The sequence below is a fragment of the Prinia subflava genome, chromosome 5 (assembly GCF_021018805.1).
Source record: "Prinia subflava isolate CZ2003 ecotype Zambia chromosome 5, Cam_Psub_1.2, whole genome shotgun sequence".
Taxonomy (NCBI): Eukaryota; Metazoa; Chordata; class Aves; order Passeriformes; family Cisticolidae; genus Prinia; species Prinia subflava.
The window spans coordinates 530372-550050 of NC_086251.1; the positions used below are offsets into that span (position 1 = coordinate 530372).

A 19679-nucleotide genomic window follows, 5' to 3' on the forward strand; every position below is an offset into this window, starting at 1 on the left:
GGGATCCCTCTCCCGGCTAATTTATGAGATAAGGGCTTGGGGAAGAATGTACAGCGGGAAAGATGTTGGGAGCAGGGCCGGCGGGGGCTGGGAAGCGGGAATTCGGGAAGGAGCAGAGAGGGGAGAGCGAGCACTGGAATTGGAGCAGGTTTGGGGTCGAGGTGGAGCTGGGCAAGACAAGAGTTGATTCGGCAGAAGGGGAAGATTTTCATGAAAGTTATCTGAGAGCTCCACAGGTTTTCATGGAGCACAAGGGGCTGGAGCACTGGGAATGTTGTCTGTGGAGCAGCACAAGGGGCTGGAGCACTGGGAATGTTGTCTGTGGAGCAGCACAAGGGGCTGGAGCACTGGGAATGTTGTCTGTGGAGCAGCACAAGGGGCTGGAGCACTGGGAATGTTGTCTGTGGAGCAGCACAAGGGGCTGGAGCACTGGGAATGTTGTCTGTGGAGCAGCACAAGGGGCTGGAGCACTGGGAATGTTGTCTGTGGAGCAGCACAAGGGGCTGGAGCACTGGGAATGTTGTCTGTGGAGCAGCCGTGTGTCCGTGCAGGGTTTGCTGGGCTGTGTGTGCACAGTTATCTCCAAGCTCAGAGTGACCAGGAGTGGAAGGTTTTGGATATGTGTGATCATGGAATCCTGGAATGATTAGGGTGGGAAGGGATCTTAAGGTTCATCCAGTCCCACATGGGCAGGGACACCTTCCACTATCCCAGGTTGCTCCAAACCCCATCCAGCCTGGTCCTGGACATTCCAGAGATGGGGCAGCCACAGCTTCTCTGGGAAATCCATTCCAGGGCCTCAGCACCCTCCCAGGGAGGGATTTCTTCCCAATATCCCGTCTAACCCTCCCTCTGTCATCCAGAACTTCTTTGCATGACCTGTTCCCGTGTTCCTGGTGTTGGTAACACTCCTGGTGGTTTTGATTATGGAGCACTTGGTGCCTGTGATGGGGAAGTGTTGCCCTGCAGGAAGAGGTCTGGAGCATTTCCCTGTTTTCCGTGGATGGGGGAATATGGAATGCTGGAGCTGGGGCAGTGAGGTGACCCCCAGGACAGCTGGGATTGTCCCTTGTCCCCCGTGCTGGGCCGTAAGGAGGGTTTGGTGGTGGTGGGAATGAGTGGAGAAGGAATTCGCTGGCCAGACTCCTGCGAGAATCCAGGGGCTGCTCCCAAATCTTCCTGTTGCTTTGGGATGCCTTGAGGCTGAAAACCGGGAGCAGAAAGGGCAGGAGGACAGCGGAACCTGAGGGGTCTGTCCTGGTGTCCCGTGTTTTAGGTTCCTGGGCGTGACACAGAAATGCACGGGTCAGGACATCACTTTTCACGGAATTCCTTTAAAAATCGGCTCTTTGGGGGCTTCCTGCTCACTCATCTCTGCCTGCCCCCACACCCATTTCCGAGGCTGGATGCCGGGGAGGGAGCCTTTCCCACAGGGAGCTGCTGTGGCAGGGGGAGAGCACCTTGGAGGAGCCCGGCGCGATCCCCGCTCCCGGGGCGCTCCCGGCTGCGGGAGGAGCGGCTCGGGGACGCGGTGGTGGCGCAGGTGACAGTCGCTGCGGGGCCAGGCTGGCGCCGGGGGAAGGTAAGAGGCTTTTCCCGGAGTTCTTTGGGAGCCGGGAGTCAGCCCGTGCCGGAGTGGGCGCGGGGCAGCTGGTACAGCACTAACACATGACCGTGCCGGGGTAATCCCCTCGCGGTCCCAAATCCCAGCGCGGAGCGCTCCCCGGCCCTCCCACTCTTCCCGGAGGGAATAGAAAAACCAGCAGGCAGCAGCGCTGGGAGCTGCGGGAGCTGAGCTCAGGGAATAATGACACAGGGAGAGAGCAGGGATACGGCGGGGGCTTGACGTCAGCTCTCACCATGCTCAGGATGCGCTGGATCCGAGCAGGTAATGGCACGGGCCCCCAGCCCTTCCAGGCTTGCCTCGCTTTCCCCTCTGCCTCTCCATCTTCCTTCCCAATGGGATTGTTCCCTGGTTCTCTTGGCTCTTCCCTCTGTTTGAGGCTTCCCTGCCTGCCTGGCTTGGCCAGCCCTCCACAGGAGCAGGTGATGTGAGGATGCTGCTGAGTCCAGAGCAGAGCAGGGAAGAGACAAAAACATTCCCTCGAGCTCATCACCACACCCAGGAGGCGTTCCTGGACACGGGGGGAAGCTGCCACGTCCATCCCAGCAGGAGGTTCCTGGAGTCTCTTCAGCCAAAGGACTCATCCTTTGGGAAAAGGCTGGTGCCAAACGCCGCCGCTCCTGGCGTGGTCCTGTGATGGTTGTGCCGGTGCTTCTCACTCCCATTTCCCCAAAACTCCTTTATCCTGGGAGAAGGGCAAGAGACATCCATGTGGAGTAAGGCTGTTCGTGTGAGGGTGGATCCTGATAAAGGGCAGGCTGGGATTTGGGAAGGCGATGTCAGCACGAGGCTCCGTGAGGAGGAACTTTGTCCTGGGTAATGCCCCTTCCGTGGGCTGCTGCCCTGGAAGCAGTGCCCGGACACAGCCAGGGAGAAGCTCCAGGAGGAGGTGTGACCAGGATGGAAAGGGTGACACACAGATCTGGCTGAGCCTGTGCGTGGGACGGGGTGTGGAAGGGCTGCTGCATGCAGGGATGTGGGAGAGGAGTCCTGGCCGAGGAGGGGCCTTGGGATCTGCTTCCTCACCCTTATCAGGCAGAGCCCTTCCAGGACAGTCATCCCAGCTGCCAGAAAGGGGGAATTAAATGGCTCCTGTCATGGTTAGTTCAAAGAAGAGATATGGGATCCTGCTCTGCTTTCCCTCTTCTGGATAGGGGCCCTATGGATTCCTCCTGGTGGGAATGGCTGGAGTGATCTGGTGGTGAGGGTGGTGGAACAGGTTGTCCAGAGAAGCTGTGGCTGCCCCATCCCTGGAAGTGTCCAAGGCCAGGTTGGATGGGGCTTGGAGCAACCTGGGATAGTGGAAGGTGTCCTTGTCCATGGCACAGAGTAGATGATCCTTACAGTTGCTTCCAACTCAAGCCATTCCAGGACTCCATGATCCGGAGCTGGGAGCTGTGCTAGGAAGGTGCCAGTGGGCCCTTCCCAGCCATGCCCTGGCATCCCTGTGGTGTATCCCAGCCTGGGGATGGCGTTGCTCCGGCACAGCTGTGCCGCCCTTGCCGGAGAGCCCTCCTGCCTCTTCCCAGTGGTGTTGCTGATTGGACTTTGCTCTCTCCGATAAGAATCCCGGGACACTGAATGTGCCTGAGGAATGATTAACCAGCGCGCGCCGTGCCAGAGGACAAGGGAGCAGCCGTGGCTGGAGACACAAACAGGAGCGGTCCCGTGGCTCCTGGGGCCGAGCCGGGGCTTTCCGGGTGCCCATCCCATGCTCCAGCATCAGTCAGGACAGACAGCCCTCAGCACGGCACATTCCAGAGGGAGACCAGGACTGGGGATGGACAGACAGGGGGGACAGTCAGGAGGTGTCCTGCTGCTGTGGAGGGTAAACAGGAACTCCAAGAAGTGGAGGGTGGGTTGATCCCTGGAAGTGTCCGAGGCCAGGTTGGGCAGGGCTTGGAGCAAGCTGGGCCAGTGGAAGGTGTGGGAATGGAATGGATGAGCCTTAAGGTCCCATCCAACCCAGACTGCTCCAGGATTCTGTGATTGGACACTACGCTTGGCCATCCGGTGGCTCTCGCTTAGATCTTCATGGATATATCCCATTGTTCCAACTGCCTGGCATGCCCTTGCTTATCCAACAGACCTCCGTTCTTCCTGCACAGCAGGACATGGAATGCTTTGGGTTGGAAGGGACATTGAAGGTGAGCCAGTTCCACCCCCATCCATGGCATCTTCTCCCGGCTCTGGTGGTGGTGGGTGATGTGGCCAGCCCGGGATCCCGTGCTCCAGGCCGGCTTCCAGCAGCACCTGGAGCACGTTCAAGGCACGGCTGAAGGGAAGGCCTCCTTCCCGAGGGAAAATGTAATGTGACACTCAGGGTCCACCACTTATCTCACTGAACTTTGGCTGCTTTGGGGCAGTCACTCCAAACAGGGAGAGGGAAAGCTGGGAAGAGTGGCCGGGCCTGGGTGCAAACAAAGCAAATGGAATTCTTATGGAATTCCCTGTCCACAGATGTTCCCACTTGTGTATTTCCCTGAGGTTTGGGGTGGTGGGGAGGAAAACTGGTTGGAAAAGCCAAGGCTGGAGTTTTAAACAGTCTCAGAGTGCCTGGATCCAGCCTGAGTGTGAAAACCAGGCATTGAAGGAATTTTTGCTGGGGTTGATTTGATTTTCCCTGTTTTTTTTTTCCATAGAGTCTTTGGTATCACCCCAGCTTTGCTATGGAGTGGCAGATTGTCCTGGTTTTCCTACCCAAGTAGTTTGGTGGGGAGAAGACAGTGCAGAGTGCGTGGGGTGAGCACAGAACAGGATTTTTGGAAGACTCGGGTGGGATCTCCAAAGAACTGGAGGTTTCATTCATTGACTTAGAGAATCCTGGAATGGTTTAGGTTGGAAGGGACCTTAAATCCCAACTTGTTCTGTGGGCAGGGACACCTTCCTCTATCCAGGGTTGCTCCGAGCCCCATCCAACCTGGCCTTGAATGCTTCCAGAGGTTGGGGCATCCACATCGTTTATGGCTTGTAATCCTGGGTGCCGATTGCCTGAAATCCACATAAACAGGAAAGCAAACATCTTATCAGCCTGCTGGATCTTGGCTTATCTCCTGTGTTATGACAAGCCAGGGTTTATGGACGTTAGTTCGTGGGAGCACTAAAAAGGACGCTTTGGCTTTATTGGGAATGAAACACCTGCCTAAGTAAAGGAAAACTTGGAAAAAGGAGCCTTACAAGGGCCATTAAACCTTTTTTACAGTTGGCTGCTTGCTGATAATGCGGTCAGTGCTCCTCTCCTGAGCAGACAGGGGTTTTTCCCAGGTGAGACCCCATCCATCCCAAAATCCGAGGAGTTCTGGGCAGGGGGTGATCCTACCTGTGCGTGTCCCCTCCGTTCTGTCTTGTTTTAATTCAGTTTTTGGGAAGAGGTGTTGGAATGGGGAGGTTGATGTGTGGGGAAGGCCAAGCCTGGACTGGGCAGGGCTTGGAATAACCTGGACTAGTGGGAGGTGTCCCTGCCCATGGAAAAGGTGTGACTGGACAATCCTGGAGGTCCCTTCCAACCCAACACATGCTGGGAGATAAATGATATTCCAAAATTCACCTCACCGTGTTGAGGAGCCAGAGGGATACAGGGAAGAGCCCTGTGAGGACCTGCAGGCTGGGAGCAGCTTTCACAGCCCGGGATGAGGAGCTGGGATGCTGGAAGTTGTGCTGGTGTTCTCTGGAAAAGGGACTGGACAAACTCAACCCTGTCCAACGGGATGGGCTCTGGAATGTCAAGGTAGGGACCTTTCCTGCTTCCTGGTTTTTAAGCACGTGTAGTGTGGCTCTGCACGTCCAGAGGGCATCTGTGGATGCAACAGGTCAGGAATGATCAGTGAGAGGGATTTTTGTGGGATTTCCACAGGATTTCCAACCTGTAGGAAGTTGGGTTTAAGTTGGAAAACCCTGCAGGATCACAGAGTTGAACCATTCCCCACTCTCATGTTGTTAAGGTTGTGTTGCAGCAGGGATGGGCTCCCAAGTTTTTTTTTTTCCCACTGCCACAGAGAGTTTATCCATGAGACTGAGGTCACCATCCCAGTTTTGCCAGGAGAAAAGGGCTTTGTCACCTCTTCCTTCCCTGTATCCAAGTAATCCCTTGCAGAGGCAATTGAACAGAAACAAGGGGCCAGGAATTGTGGGAGTTTCTTTCACCCCACGTGAGCAGGGATCATGGAATCACAGAGTTACTCAGGTTGGAAAAGCCTCCTGGGATCATCCAGTCCAGCCATTCCCCTGGCTCTACCAAGACCACTGCTGTCCCATGTCCCCAAGTGCCACATCCACAGAGACTTTAAATCCCTCCAGGGAAGGGGACTCCACCACTGGAGTGCTTTACAACCCTTTCCATGAAGGAATTTTCCCTAATATCCAACATAAACCTTCCCTGCTGCAATTTGAGGCCATTTCCTTTTGTCCTGTCCCGTGTTCCTTGGGAGCAGAGCCTGACCCCCCACCTGGCTCCTCTCAGGGAGTTGTGGAGACCAAGAAGGTCTCCTTGGAATGTTTTTGATCCCGGTCCCTTCCCTGGAGGTCTCTTTCCCACCTTCCCGAGCGGCCTCCTGATCCTCTCCTCCTCATGGCACATCCTCAAGCAGCGTGCCAGGAACCTTCCCTCTGGATTTGGGCCTCTCCAGGCAGCCCAGCCATTTGAAGGATCCTGGGAACACCCACGGAGTGCACGGGATGGATGGGATCCAAGCAGCACGTTCGGTATCTCGGCTGTATTGTCTGGGAAGTGTTTGCTGAATCCCTGGAGCGGGAAATATGTTCCAGGATGGCTCAGAGTTGGTCAGAAAAGGCAAACAAGGGGGTTTATTTAAAAAAAAAACACACCTCAGTTCACTGTAAAAAGTGGATGTGGGAATATCCAGCATGGCTCTGATCCCTAGGGAATTTTAGGGTTTCAGTTGTGTAGAATCCTGGAATGGTTTGGTTTGGAAGGGACCTTAAAGATCATCCAGTTCCACCTCATGCCATGGGATCATGGAGACAGAAATGACAGCCCTGGGCCTGTCCCACTTCTGTTGGTCATGGAAAAAGTGGGATCCTCCTTGAGAGCTCTGTGCCACATGGCTGAGGAAGCTTTTGACACCCCTTGTGATTTTCTTGGGAGACAACTCCGGAGCAAACGTCCCAGCAGGAAAACCCTGGTGACCCAGCGCTCCTCCTTGTGAGACATCCCTGGTGGTTGCACAAAACTTGGGATGGCCCTTCCCAAGCCCTGGAAAAAGTCCCATCTAGATAAGTGGCTCTGCTTTTTCTTCCCAGTCTCCTCTGGAGGTTGTCCAGCCTGGACAGACCTTGGTGCCTCCCAGCTGGAAGGGAGGGAATGATGTGTCCGATCTGGACACGGTGTTCCCGGCGATGCTTGGCTGCTCCTGTATCCTGGTGCTGTTCTGTTCCTAATCTCCCTCCCTAAGGATTGTTTTGAGCTTGGGCTGTTTCCAGGAGAGGCAGCACCTCTCTAAATCCTGAGTTCCCTGTGTGTGTGGTGTGGGTGTCTTAGAATTGGGCTCATCCCGGATCTCCAGATTCCCTAAGAGCCTTTCCAGAGCCACAGCGTTGCCCTGCAGCAAGGGCAGTGTCCAGGGACTGCACCCCTGGGTTCTTTCCTTGGAAGCAGAAGAGCAGTGGGATCACAGCCTGGGATCTGCCGTCAACTTTGTCACCTCCTTGTGCTTCCCTGAGTGTTCCCTCTCCTGGTCACCGCCAAGCATGGGAAAGCTCTGGGCAGCTGGATCCAGTCTCTTCTTGGTGCTGGTATGTAGCTGCTAATTATATTATTACTTTTTTATCCGTTCTGGCCATAATTCACCCTGAGGGAACGGTGTGGGATATGGATACGGACCTTCCCCGCCATGGCAGCATCCAGGAGCTCATCCATATTGTGTTATCCCATGGAAAATGTCCCTCCTGTCCCCCCAAAGTTGTGATCTGGATGAAATAAGGTCAGGTGAGGCAGAGGGGGATCCTCAGGAACCTTTCCCCATCCCTGTTGTCCCCAGGGTTGTCGACCCCTGCCAGATGAAGTGGCCTCCTGCGGTCCCGTTGTCCCTGCTCCAGCACCCTCATCCCGGGAAGGGAGATAAAGGCGTTGTCTCCGAACAAACAGGGCAATGTGGCCCCCTGGGCAGGCACCTTGGAGCCTCCCAAATGGAGCCGCTGTTCCTGCCCTCGGGGAGCATGAATGGACAAGCGCGGCATTGACGGCCGCGGGGACAGGGACAAACGCGCCTCTGTGTCCCCCTCACACCTTCCCCTCCTCCTCCTCGGCCCCCGTCCCCCCAGGACAATGCCTCCATCCATGCCAAGGTTCACAGCTGGCAAGGGCGGGGGAAAGGCCAGGACAAGGGCGGGGAGCTGCCAGGAGAAAGGGATGCGGGAGGGAGGGCGGCTCTGGCCAGGGGAGATGGGAGATGGGAAATTCCAGGAGGGCTGGAGGAGAGAAGGTGCTCAGAGGGCAGGGCTCAGGGAAGTTTGGGAGGGAGGGTCATCCCTCCTGCCTCCTTTTCCTGCAGAGCTTCCCGAGGAACGTGCCCACGGCCCACCATGGCACGGCAGGGTAATTCCCTCTGGCTCCTCACACTTCCCTTGGGATGCCTTGGGATGTCTCCCACCATCACTTGGTCCTCTTGGGAATGGGGAATGGAGGGTGTTATCCCCTTATCCCTGAGTATGGGGTGTTTCCCAGGGCCTTGTCCGCCTCATCCTAAGGTACTCCTGCCAAATATATTAATCTGTGGATGTGAGCTAAGGAGTTGTGGGGTTGTGTAGGAGCAGAGAGCGCTTTCCAGGGAACAGGGAGATGCTGCTCCCTCTGGACGCTAGGCGTGCAGGGAATCCTGGAATGCTTTGGGTTGGAAAGCACCTTAAAGATCAACCAGTTCCACCCCCCTGCCATGGGTGTGGTTGTACTTCCCATCAGGCCAGTGAATTATTCCAAGCGTTCTGCCTCTGGAGCTGGCTCACTGTGTACCCAGCTTGTTGCTCCTGAGTCTTCCTGGACACCCTGGAAAATGCTCTTTTCTCCCTGAGTCTGGGGGTTTGGGTAAATCCCACTGTCCTGTATCCCTGTCACTGCTTCCCCTGCATCCTGCTCTGCCTGGCATGGGAGAGTTTCCCTAGGAATGCAGAGGGGTTGGATTTTGGAGCGGGGAATGTTATCTGGGAGCTCACCCAGAACTCCCAGGAAGGAGGGGGACAGGTACAGGTGGGCTGGGAACAATCCTGGCCCCTCCATGGAGAAAGTTTGGCAGGATGTGTCTGCTCCAAGCCCATATCCATTGCTCAGCTGATTAGTTCCTTTTAATTCCATGACAGCCAAATTCTCGTGAGCCCCCAAATCCTTACCCCTCAGTTTGGTGTTGTCCGTGGGATACACAGCTCCCAGAGCTCATCCTTGGCTGTGTTTTTGGTGTGGAATTGGTTGGAATTCGGACCTTGTGGTTTTTTGCTCTGTGAGGAGCAGGGGATGGAGGAGCTTGGGAAGGACAGGGGGATGGGGACAGGGGATGGGCTGGCTAGGGAATGTCCCCAGGGCGGGACACTGGGGGTGGATGAACCTCAGCATTGCCTAGGACAGTCCCACCTTTGGTGATGGGAAGGGACGTGCAGGGATAAAAGGTGTCCCAATCCAAGAGGAGCTGTTCTTGGATTAGGATGATACCCCTGAGGAGAGCAATGGGATGAGGAGGGGCTGTGGTTCAGGGCAAAGCCCTGGGATCCCCTGGGAATGCCTTGGAGAGCCGGGGCTTGGCTCTGGGGTGGTCTTGGGGGAGCTGTGGGAGCGCTGGCTCCGTGTCCCGCTCCAGGTGCCCCGTTTGGGGGCTGCTTATCATCCCAGTCGGGTAATAAAGAGCATTAATTAAGCAGGAATGCTGTGCCGGGATCCGGGGGGAGCCAGGGGCTCCTCCAGGGTCACCAGAGGGGATGGGAGCACCCCAGGCTTGGGCACATGAGGCAGTGGGGACATCATCCCGCCGTTCCGTGGGGAAGCAGCTGCGTCCAGGTGTGCAGCCCGAGTGTCTGGCGGGCACGGCTAGGGATAGGGAACAGGGATGCTATTCCCGGCTGGAGCGGCTCCTCGCTGCCCGGCCGAGCCCTCCGGGATGGGGAGCAGCTCGGGAGCCGGGCGCTGGCCCCGCGGCCGGCCGGGCTTAGGCGGTGTTTGGTTTGTTGGCCGTGCCCGGATTCCTGGTGCTGGCGGCCAGGCCGGCAGCCAATCCCCCCGGGCCGGAGGATAAACACGGCAGCGGCGAGCAGGGGGTGGGCAGCGCCGCGGGGCCCGGGAATGTGCCGATGCTGCAGCCTGGCCCGGGGATTGCACAACCCAGCCCCGGTGCGGGGACACGGGGATGAGCCCAGGGATGTGCCGGGGCGCTCTGCCTCGCCGGGCGCTGCCGTGGAATTCCTGGTGGAGCTTGGTGCTGTGTGTTCTGTTCGTCCATTTATCCCAGCACGTGCTGGAGGGCCATTCGGAGAGGGACCACATGGAACCAGAGGCTTCTGGCGTCTCCTGATCCTGTTCCACCCTGCACCAGTTTGGGTATTTGATCTCTCCCTGGCTGATCCGTGCCTCAGCTTTCCCTGAAAATTCTCTGGCACGCGGCTCCAATGGCACTGGGAAGCTCTGGGCTTGGCACAGCCTCTTCTCCTCCTCCTCCCCGGTGTCCCCCCACCCCTGGCTGATGTTCCCCAGCCCCTGCGGAGTGCTGACCTCGTCGTCATCTCCAGCTTCCCACATCTGGTTCGTGTTAGCGCATCCCGGGATGAAGTTCTCCAGCTCTCTCCCTTCCTCCCACCCCCGGGTGACCCAGGCCAGGATTAGGGGTGATTTGAAGACAGGCAACAGAGTAGGAATTGAAGAGGGAGGGGGGCACTGTTATAAATAGAAATTCCATAAACTTCTCAGCCTATCACTCCAGGAGGATTCCGGGTTAAATCCCTCAGACCTGTTAAATATGACAATTCACGGAGGCCGGGCTCCCTTAACTCTTTCCAAGCCCTGTGCCCACCTCTGGGAGCACCCAGAACTGGGACAGGGAGCCGGGAAGGTGCCACCAGCAGGGACAGGGCGGTCGAGGCAGGGGCAGGGAGGAGGCAGCAGGGCGGGAAGCGCCTCCGTGGGGATGTGGAGCGTGCTTGGAGGCTTGGGGAAGGCAGAGGAAACCAGTCCAAACATTGGGATTCCTGACATTCTCACACGTCCGGGGGCCTCAGCTCCGCTCACCAGAAGGGTGCTGAGGGTTTTAACTTGTCCTTCTTCAGGCAGAGGTTGGGGTTTTCTGGGATTGCCACAGCTCTTTTCCCGGAGAAGGGTTGGAAAGTGGAGCGGTGACGTGGTGGGGGAGAGCAGGGTGGCAATGCCAGGGACAGGAGGAGGGCGGGACACAGGGACCTGGCAGGTTTGGGATGGCTCAGTGCTTCCCGGGGCCTCCTCCATCCTCCTCTGCTGGGATGAGATGTGGGAGCCTGTCCCGTGCAGAGCCATGTGGGTGTTGAGCTTCCCTCCCTGGTGGCTTCCCACTAATCCCTGCTTGGGAGGGGGAGGGAATGCCAGTGCCATTGGGATCTCGTGACTGTGGGGCAGCATTAGCTTTTAATTAATCACCTAAGCTGGCTTTGGTAAGAGCCAGGCTGCAGGGAAGCTCGGGGCGGTGGGACATTCTTTGTCCCTGCGCTGATATCCCTGGGTTTGTGCAAATCCCACTGTCCTGGAGCAGAGGAAGGTCCATGATTTCTGGTGGGCAGCCACATCTCCCCTCCGGCCCTGACGCACCTCTGGCGTCACTGGGCTTATCTCGCTCTTCTCAAGGTGACTTCAAGGCAGCAAAGTCATCTTGGAATGGTTTGAGCTGGAAGGACTGTAGAGCTCATCCACTTCCACCCTCTTGCCATGGGCAGGGAGACCTTCCGCCATCCCAGGTTGCTCCAAGCCCCATGGACTTGCCATGGACAGGCTGAGTCACAAAAATTGGCCAGGTGCCCTTTTTGCTGCTTTGATCGTGGATCCCGATTCCAGCACTTGGGATGAAGGCAAGTTTCCTGATGGCCTTTGGGGTGGGTGTTTGCCACAGGCATCCTGTGATTTATAGGGGAGGATTCCCACCCACCTGGCAGGATGGTTTGGGATCATGGTGAGGGCTTGAAGGGATACCTTGGGAGATGTGTTTGTGGCAAAGTGTTGGGAGCAGGCCAAGGCAGAAATCCTTAGGGATGAGTGAAGGACACAAGGATGGCCATCAGCGAGCTCCCATAACTCTGAGGACAAGAGTGTGGAGCTACCACATCCCAGGAATTTCAGAACAGGATGTGGCTGTCACAGTGGAGGGACAGAAGCCACCCCTGTGCTCCTCTGGGATCTGCACTTCCATACTGGGGGTGCTGGCACAGCTGGGATCCCAGAGGTTCTGCCTGCTCTGTCCTCTCCTCACCCCAGTGCTGACCTGGAAGCAGCATCCTGTGTCCCTGCTCCAGAGGGATCCCATGTTCACATGGAGGAACATCCTCACCCTGTCCCCCTGGGCTCTGCCACGGAGATGTCCCAAAAATGGGACAGTTTCCCAGTTTCCCAGTTTCCTGGGATTTTCCCCCCCTCCAGCCAAGGTTTCTAAGGCAGAGATCCCTGTATCCACACACAGCCCGTCCTCCTGGCAGAATTCCTGGCTGGATTTATTTCTGCCCATTTGCCTGTCTTGGTATGAGAGGGATTTGCAGAGGGAGAGCTGCAATTGGCCGGGGTGGGCCGGAGCCCCCCGGGCCGGCCTTTGTGGATCAGCGGGTGACCTTTCCCGGGAACCTGGGGGATCCAGGGGGTCGGGGGCTTCTCCTGGGCTTTCACGTGGGGTCTTTCAGGATGGTCCTTTGCTGACTTCCATATCGGAGCGGGGGGAGTTGGATCTTCCCTTCCACTTTCTTGGCAGTGCCTTTGGCACCGCAGGCTGGCTCCGGACTCCCACTTGGGAGAGACAGATAAAGGAAGGGTTTTCTGTCAACAAAACCCTGCCCAGCTTCCCTGGAACAGGGCAGGGAGGGGAGGAGGAGCCCTCTGGAGAAAGGACAGGGAAATCCACCGCCTGCCCGTGGAGCAGAGGAGAGGGAGGAAGGTCGGGAGCTGATCCAGAGCTGTGGTGGAGAAAATCCAGTGTGTTCTGTCCAAAGGGATTCACAGAATGTCCTGAGTCAGAAGAGATCCCCAAAGATCTGGTCCCCAGCATGTATCTGTGTCCCCGCCCTGGCTTGTCCCATGTGCCCCATCTCCTGGGATGAGGCTTTACACTGGGATGCAGTGGCTATGGACAGCTGGCACCTCCCAGGGATCTACTGAGTCATCCCTGCCCCTGGCAGGGGGTTGGAATGTTGATCTTTAGTGTCCCTTCCAACCCATTCCGTGATTCCATGATTCTCAGATCAGTTCCTTGACTGCGCAAGGCTCTGGTGGCGTTTCCAAAGCCCTTTCCTGTCCTTCTCCCAGCTCATGCTTCCACCTCCTCTCCCCTCCAGGCCACGACATTAATGGAGCTCTGGAACCATCCAACATCGACACCAGCATCCTGGAGGAGTACATCAGCAAGGAGGACTCTCCGGAGATGTAAGTGCTTCCCCTGCTCCACGGTGGGAACGGTGTTCCTTGTGGTTTTCCATGGAGAGATCACGGAATCCTGGAATGGTTTGGGTGGGACAAACCTTAAACCTCAAACCTCATCAAGTTCCACCCCTGCCATGGCCAGGAAACCTCCCACTATCCCAGGCTGCTCCAAGCCCTGCCCAGCCTGTCCTGGAACACTGTCAGGGATGGGGCAGCCACAGCTTCTCTGGAAAGCTGTTGAGCAGTTTCCAGCCTTGAAATTTGAGGAATCATTTAGGAATCACCTCTGCCACTCCAGATCCTTCCTGGATTGTTCTTTGCTCCTTTATCCTTCCAGCCCTTTTTCCTGTCTCTTCCTGCCTTTTTATTTCTGAGTTTTCCCAGTCTTTTTTGTTCCCTCTCTTTATCCCCTCCAAGGGCACCATAAACACTTTCCCTTAATCTGAGCACTGGGAGCTCAGGTTAAATCCCCAGGACTACATGAGTGAGGAGAAGGGAAGGATCTCCTCCCTTCTAGTAGGATCTACTACTGCTCAGTACTCCCTGAGTACTCCCAAAGTACTCAGCCTTTGGGAAGGAGGACGGAGTAGACCTGGAGAGCCCCAAGGGAATTTGGGAGCAGGGTGGGAGCGGGATCTTAGCTGGAGCACGGTCAGCAGATCCTGCTGGCTGCACATTCCTTGAACTTGCCGTCCTGGGCTCTTCAAAACTTCCTGGGTGGATTTTGGGGCTCTCCCATCAGTCCCACTGACCCGTTCTCCCATTTTCCCCCCTCAGCTGCTTCCCCGAGATCCCTGCTCCCGCCGGCTACGCGCACCCGCAGCCCTCCAGCTCGGCCGGCGTGCCCGCGCCTCCGGCCGGCGCCGTGAGCAATCCCCCGCCCGGCTCCGCGCTCCACCTGGCTCCGGGCAGCCAGCTCCCCGCCCGGCATGCCCCGCTCCTGGGACCCCCCTACGGAGCCCACCTCAACTGCAACAACAACAACGGCATGGCCGTGCCCAAGGCCTTCCTGGGCGGGCACTGCCTGAGCGCCGCCGGGCCCCCCATCAAGGCGGAGCCCAAGGCCTCCTACGCACCTGGGTGAGCGGGAACGGGGCGCTGGCATCAGGGTGGGTGCTGGGATGGGGGCTGCTCCTCCTGGAGGGCCCCACGGGGCAGGGACAGGCGGCAACAAGGTTTTGGACAAGTGGGAGTTCCTGAAGCTTCCCAAAAGGTTTTGGTTTTTTTTTTTTGGGAAGTCTCCCACTTCATCGTTCAGTTCTGTGCTGGACATCTGCAGGTGGAAGAACATCAGGGTGTTTTTTTAAGGAGGAGGAGACACAGAATAAACTGGAACGAGACAAAATTCAGTCTCTGGGATGGAATTTGTTGCCATGGCTATCCCAGAGGATAGTTTGCTGCACCGGGAGGGAGATGTTCTCCTCAAGGCCTGATGTTGTAGGTGCTCTGCTCCAGAGAAGGAAAAGATGGATCTGGGCTGGATGTGTCCTTTTCAACGAGCTCCGAGGAGGAGGAAAGGCAGGTTTTGGGATTGCTGAAGGACCCAACTGGAGAGTTATTCCCGAGAGGAGAAGGGATGTGTTTCCTGCTCTCCAGGAAGGAGAAGAATGGTAACATCCCGAGGAGCTGCGCTGTGCTCCAGCCTGGATCTTCAGATAGCGGTGGCCCTGGACAGCCTTCTCCCGTGGGATTATGGATGCAAGGACAGTGAGGCCAGGATGGCTCCAGGACTGGCTCTTCTTCCTCTGCCTTGTGCCCTCTAGTGTTGCCAGCAAGCACAACGTGGGCATTCCCAAATTTGGGAATGCTCAGCCAGTTACTTTCACCTTTTGGATGAACTCAGAAAGACATCCCAAGAAGCTGAAAGAAAAAAATCTGCCTTTCTTTTACTCCCAGACCAGGGGGTTTTCCCGTTGCAGTGATTCCAGAAGGATACCTGGAGCTTAGGGGGAATCAAAAGCATGAAGTGATGCCTTGTTATGTCCTTTTCTTCTGGATGCATCTGGAATTCTGCGGGATGTCACGAGTAAGGATCACATCTCACTGTCAGAGGTGGAGACCTTGTTTGGATGTAGCTGAACTGGATCAGCTTTGATGGCAGCATTCCCTCAGCATCCCAGCATGACTCTTCCCCATTGTGCCAGGCTTTTTCCACTGGAAAACCATGGAATATCCCGGAAGGGACACACGAGGATGATGGAGTCATCTTCCTGGCCCAAGCATCCTGTCATGTGCTCAGGGACAATGGGGTGGATGCCAACAAACCCTTCCCTTGGACTGGGCACATCCACGCCACCTCCCTGAAGGAATTCTGCAGTGTCCACCTTTTCCAGCCTCCTGGATTCCTCAGATTTGCTGTTCCCTCTTGTTGCTGGCCCAGACTTGGCTTGCTGGTGCATAAACCCTGATAAATCAGGAAATACAGCATGAACTCACGGCAAGGAGCCTGGAAATAAGGCTGGGAATAGATGCTCCAGCCAGGCATAGGAAGGGAATGATGGAAAGGTGCTCCTAGGGAAGGTGGAGAATGAGGGAAGTATGGCAAAGGGTTTTTTGGGATCACCCTACTTCATCCCTCTCTGGCCCCTTCTGTGTGCAACTTCCCTTGGAGAATCCAATTAATGGGCCTTGGGCTTCTCTGGTGCAGGGAGATGCTGTATCCTGATTCCCAGCTGGAATTGTGGATGCTGTCTGGAGCAGAGTTGGAGCAGTGTGTGCTGTGCTTTTCCTCCCCGATTCATTTGCTTTTTGGCCGGCTTTCATCCAAGAAGCACTGGGATTTGTCTGGGATTATGTCACATCCATAAAGCTGATGGTGTAGGATGGGTGAATGGAAAGGAATTCCCGTGGAAAATGGGAATGTGCCGTGGTCTCCCTGCCTGTCCCTGCTGTGCCACCACACAGGACGTTATCCTGCCATCCCTGATCATGGATGTGCTGGAAAAAGCAGCTGTGAGCTCCCGCTTTTTTTTGGATTGTGTTTCACAGTCCGTGCCAAATCCTGCTCCTGGTGATGTTGGAATATACCCAGGGGGATACAGCAGGACTGTGGTGGTGCTCGAGTTTGTACAGACAAAATCCATCCCATGGGCTTCCCAGGTCCTCCCATTTTGTAGAATCATGGAATTGTTTGGATGGGAAGGGACCGTAAAGCCCATCCAGTCCCAGCACCTGCCATGGCAGGGACACCTTCCACTGTGCCAGTTTGCTCCTTTTCCAGCCTGGCCTGGAACAGCTTCCTGGGACGGGGAGAGAGCTCTGTGCATTCCACTTGATCACTGACATTCCCACGGGAAGCACGCCTAGACAAATTTCCCTTTGGCTTCTTTTCCCTGGAATTCTCACTGTCAGCTCAACAAAGCGTCCCTATCCCTGAGCCCCAGTGGGAGCGGTGACAGTGATGGCAATCCCAGCTGGACACACTCAGGGTGTCTGGGATCTGCTGCAGGTGCACCTGGGATCCCCTGCCAGATCCTGGAGGGTCCTTGGATCCACCTGGTTGTGCTGGAAACTGGATTAAAACTGCTTTCCCTTCTCTTTTCCCGTTGCTCCACAGCACTTTGCCGGACTCTCCCCCGGATTCTGGGTCGGAAGCCTACTCCCCTCAGCAGGTGAACGGTGAGTGCTTTGGAAAGGGAGAAGGGAGGGGGGAAAAAACCCAATCCTAATCCAAACCCCCCAATCCAGCACCCACCCCCTCTTTATTCCATGAAAGTGGTTGGCTCTGCAATCTTTATCAGCCGGGAGAAAACAGGCGGCTGCACTACGTGGGGAGATTATCAGTCAGTAAATATCCCTCGGCTTTCGCCCATTGTTCCGCTCCCGCCTGCGGAAAAGGGGAGAGGGACCGGCACAGAGGGAGAGCCGGGAATCCACGGGATCCGTGGTGGGAATCCACAGGATCCGTGGTGGGGATCCGTGGTGGGTGTGTGAGGAGGTCAGGGCGGGATGCAAAGCCCGCCGTCCCCCTGCCCTCTTCCTCGGGAACGCGGAACGGGAGCGCGGCCCTGACATGGAACCCGGCTCTGGGGAGCAGCCATGAACCCGCCGTTCTCCAGTAAGTTCCTTCCCAGCCTTTCCCTCCCCTCCAGCTGATCCCGAGGATTTTAGGCTCCCAACGAAGCGGCACAGGGGGCTGGGACCCGCCTCTGGGGTCGCTCCAAGGTGCTCCTGGCTTCCCCCAGGAAAGCCACCCAGGGTTGTTGGGTCCCTCTGGTGACCTTCACCGTTCTTCCATGGAAAAACTCCTTGGGAGGGAAGGAGGGAAGGTTGTTCTGGTCTCCCTTCTCCCTCGGCAGGAGCACCCTCTTCCCCAGGCTCCAGCCCAGTCCCCACCGGGAACAGCTCCTGCTTTTTTTTTTTTCCTTCTTTTTTTTCGATGGAAGAGGTCAAGAGTTCTGTTTATCTTGCTAAAAAAAATCCCTGGAATTCCTCCTGGCCCTTCCTTAAATATAACAAAGAGGCCGGGTTGCTCACCATGGGGAGAGCGGCCTTGGAGTGCTTGGAGCTCAGCTGGGAAGGAGAGGAGGCTCCAGAGGGCACCCACAAAGCAGAGATCACATTCCTGGAGATGATTTTCCCTGGATTTGGGAATGCCTTGGGCAGGCACATCACTTGCCTATCCTTGGCTGGGCTGTCCCTCAGGCAGCTCCCAAAGGAAGGCTGGCCTGGGATTGAGCTTGGAAGGAAGAATCCGGCTCCATGTGTGTGCAAGAGGCACTGAGCGGTCCCAGCAGGAAGCAGAAAACCTTGGAAGGGGGCAGGATGGGTGGAAGCAGCCCTGCCCTGGCAGCCTTCAGCAGGAGGACCCAGCACAAACACATTCCGGTTTTCCAAACCTTCCAACGGGAGGAGTTTTCCCATTCCCGGTCAAGCGCCTTGGCCTCGTTACTCAACCCCTGCCTGGGTGTTCTGAGGCCAAAGTCCATCCAGCTCAGCCTGGAAAGATCCAGCAGATCCTTCCCTGCCGTCCCTTTCAGTATTCCCAGAGGCTGTGCCCAGCTTGGCCAGTCCCTGGATGCGTTTTCCATCCAGTTTTCCACACTGGAGCATGAGGAAGCTTTGTCTTGAATTTAAAACAAAGTCACCGTCCCTTTCTACCCTGCGGTTTCCGCGTGTCCCAGGAGTCAGTGCCTCATTCCTGCCAGGATTGTGGTGTCCTGTGGGGACGCCTGAAGGCACGGGTTGATGCAAATATCAAGGAAAGGCTGGAAAAACAGATGGGCTTTGTCCTGGTGAAGAAAAAAGGAGGCTGGAGAGGGGCTTCGGACAAGGGCATGGAATGCCAGGAAAGGGGGAATGGCTTCCCACTGCCAGAGGGCAGGGTTAGATGGGACACTGGGAAGGAATTCTTCCCTGTGAGGGCAGTGAGGCCCTGGAATGGATTTCTTAGAGAGGACGTGGCTGCCTCATCCCTGGAAATGTTCAGGGCCCAGGTTGGGCAGGGCTTGGAGCAACCTGGGAAGAGTGGAAGATATCCCAGCCCATGGAAGGGAGTGGATCTGGAATGTTGAGGTGATGAGGAGCAGAGCAGGAAGGGACGTGGATTTGCATGTCCCTCCACGGCCCAAACATTTCTTTTGATGCTGGTGTAGTCAAATCTACTCTAATTATGGAATGGCTTTAGTATCCTGTTCCAAATGGAGGAGGAGAAAGGTGGTTTGCATTTGAATGTTCCTTTTTTATTTATTTAAATTCAGGGATCAAAGTCTCCTCCTGGTTAAAATGTTTAAAGTGTCAGAAATCCTCACTGGAAGTCCTGGGGGTGTTCAGGTCATTCCATTGTCTCTTCTCTCTCATTGTCCCATGGGATGATAGAATCCTGGGATGGTTTTGGTGGAAAAGGACCTTCAGGCTCATCCCATTCCAATCCCCTGCCATGGGCAGGGACACTTCCCCTAGCCCAGGTTTTTCCAAGCCTCATCCAGCCTGGGAATCCAAGATAACTGGGATCAGGACACTCCTAATGGGCACTCCTTTGGCTCTTTCTCCCTCTTTCCAGATCCTCACCTCCTCCGGACCATGACTCCCGAAAATATGTGTCACATGACTCCCCCTTCCCGCCTGGAGCACCCTCCTCCTCCACCGCCCCCCCCTCCACCCCCTCACCTCCAGGGTCCCCCGCCGCCGCCCCCGCCGCCCCCTCACCCCCTCCAGCCGCAGCACAATTCCCACTTTCCCGGCCTGCAGCGGGAGGTGTTCCTGAAGGCCGAGCCCCTGATGCCCCCGTACGGCGTCGGGCCGGGAATGGCGCCCGCCGAGCTCCACCATGCCCAGCAATCCCAGATGCTGCACCAGCTCCTCCAGCAGCACGGAGCAGAGTAAGGCCTGGGAACGGCGGGGCTGGGGCAGTGGGAGCTGGAGGTTTGCCTCAAGCGCGGGGCTCTGTGGTGGGAACAAAGACGAGGAAATCCGTGGAAGGTTCCCTGCCCGTGGCAGGCGGTTGGAACTGGATGAGCTCCGAGGTCTCTTCTGACC

At 56.5% G+C, this 19679-nt stretch overlaps 1 protein-coding gene across 3 annotated transcripts in view; it reads left to right on the forward strand.

The window, feature by feature from the left end:
- Positions 1-19679, forward strand: part of MYRF (myelin regulatory factor) — a 43692-nt gene that overhangs the window by 4666 nt on the left and 19347 nt on the right. For all 3 annotated transcript variants that reach the window (XM_063397489.1, XM_063397490.1, XM_063397491.1), the window contains exons 2-5: positions 13118-13205; positions 13980-14282; positions 16759-16820; positions 19204-19522. In XM_063397489.1, coding sequence (XP_063253559.1) covers positions 13118-13205; positions 13980-14282; positions 16759-16820; positions 19204-19522 — 772 coding nt within the window. The remainder of the gene's footprint in view (positions 1-13117; positions 13206-13979; positions 14283-16758; positions 16821-19203; positions 19523-19679) is intronic.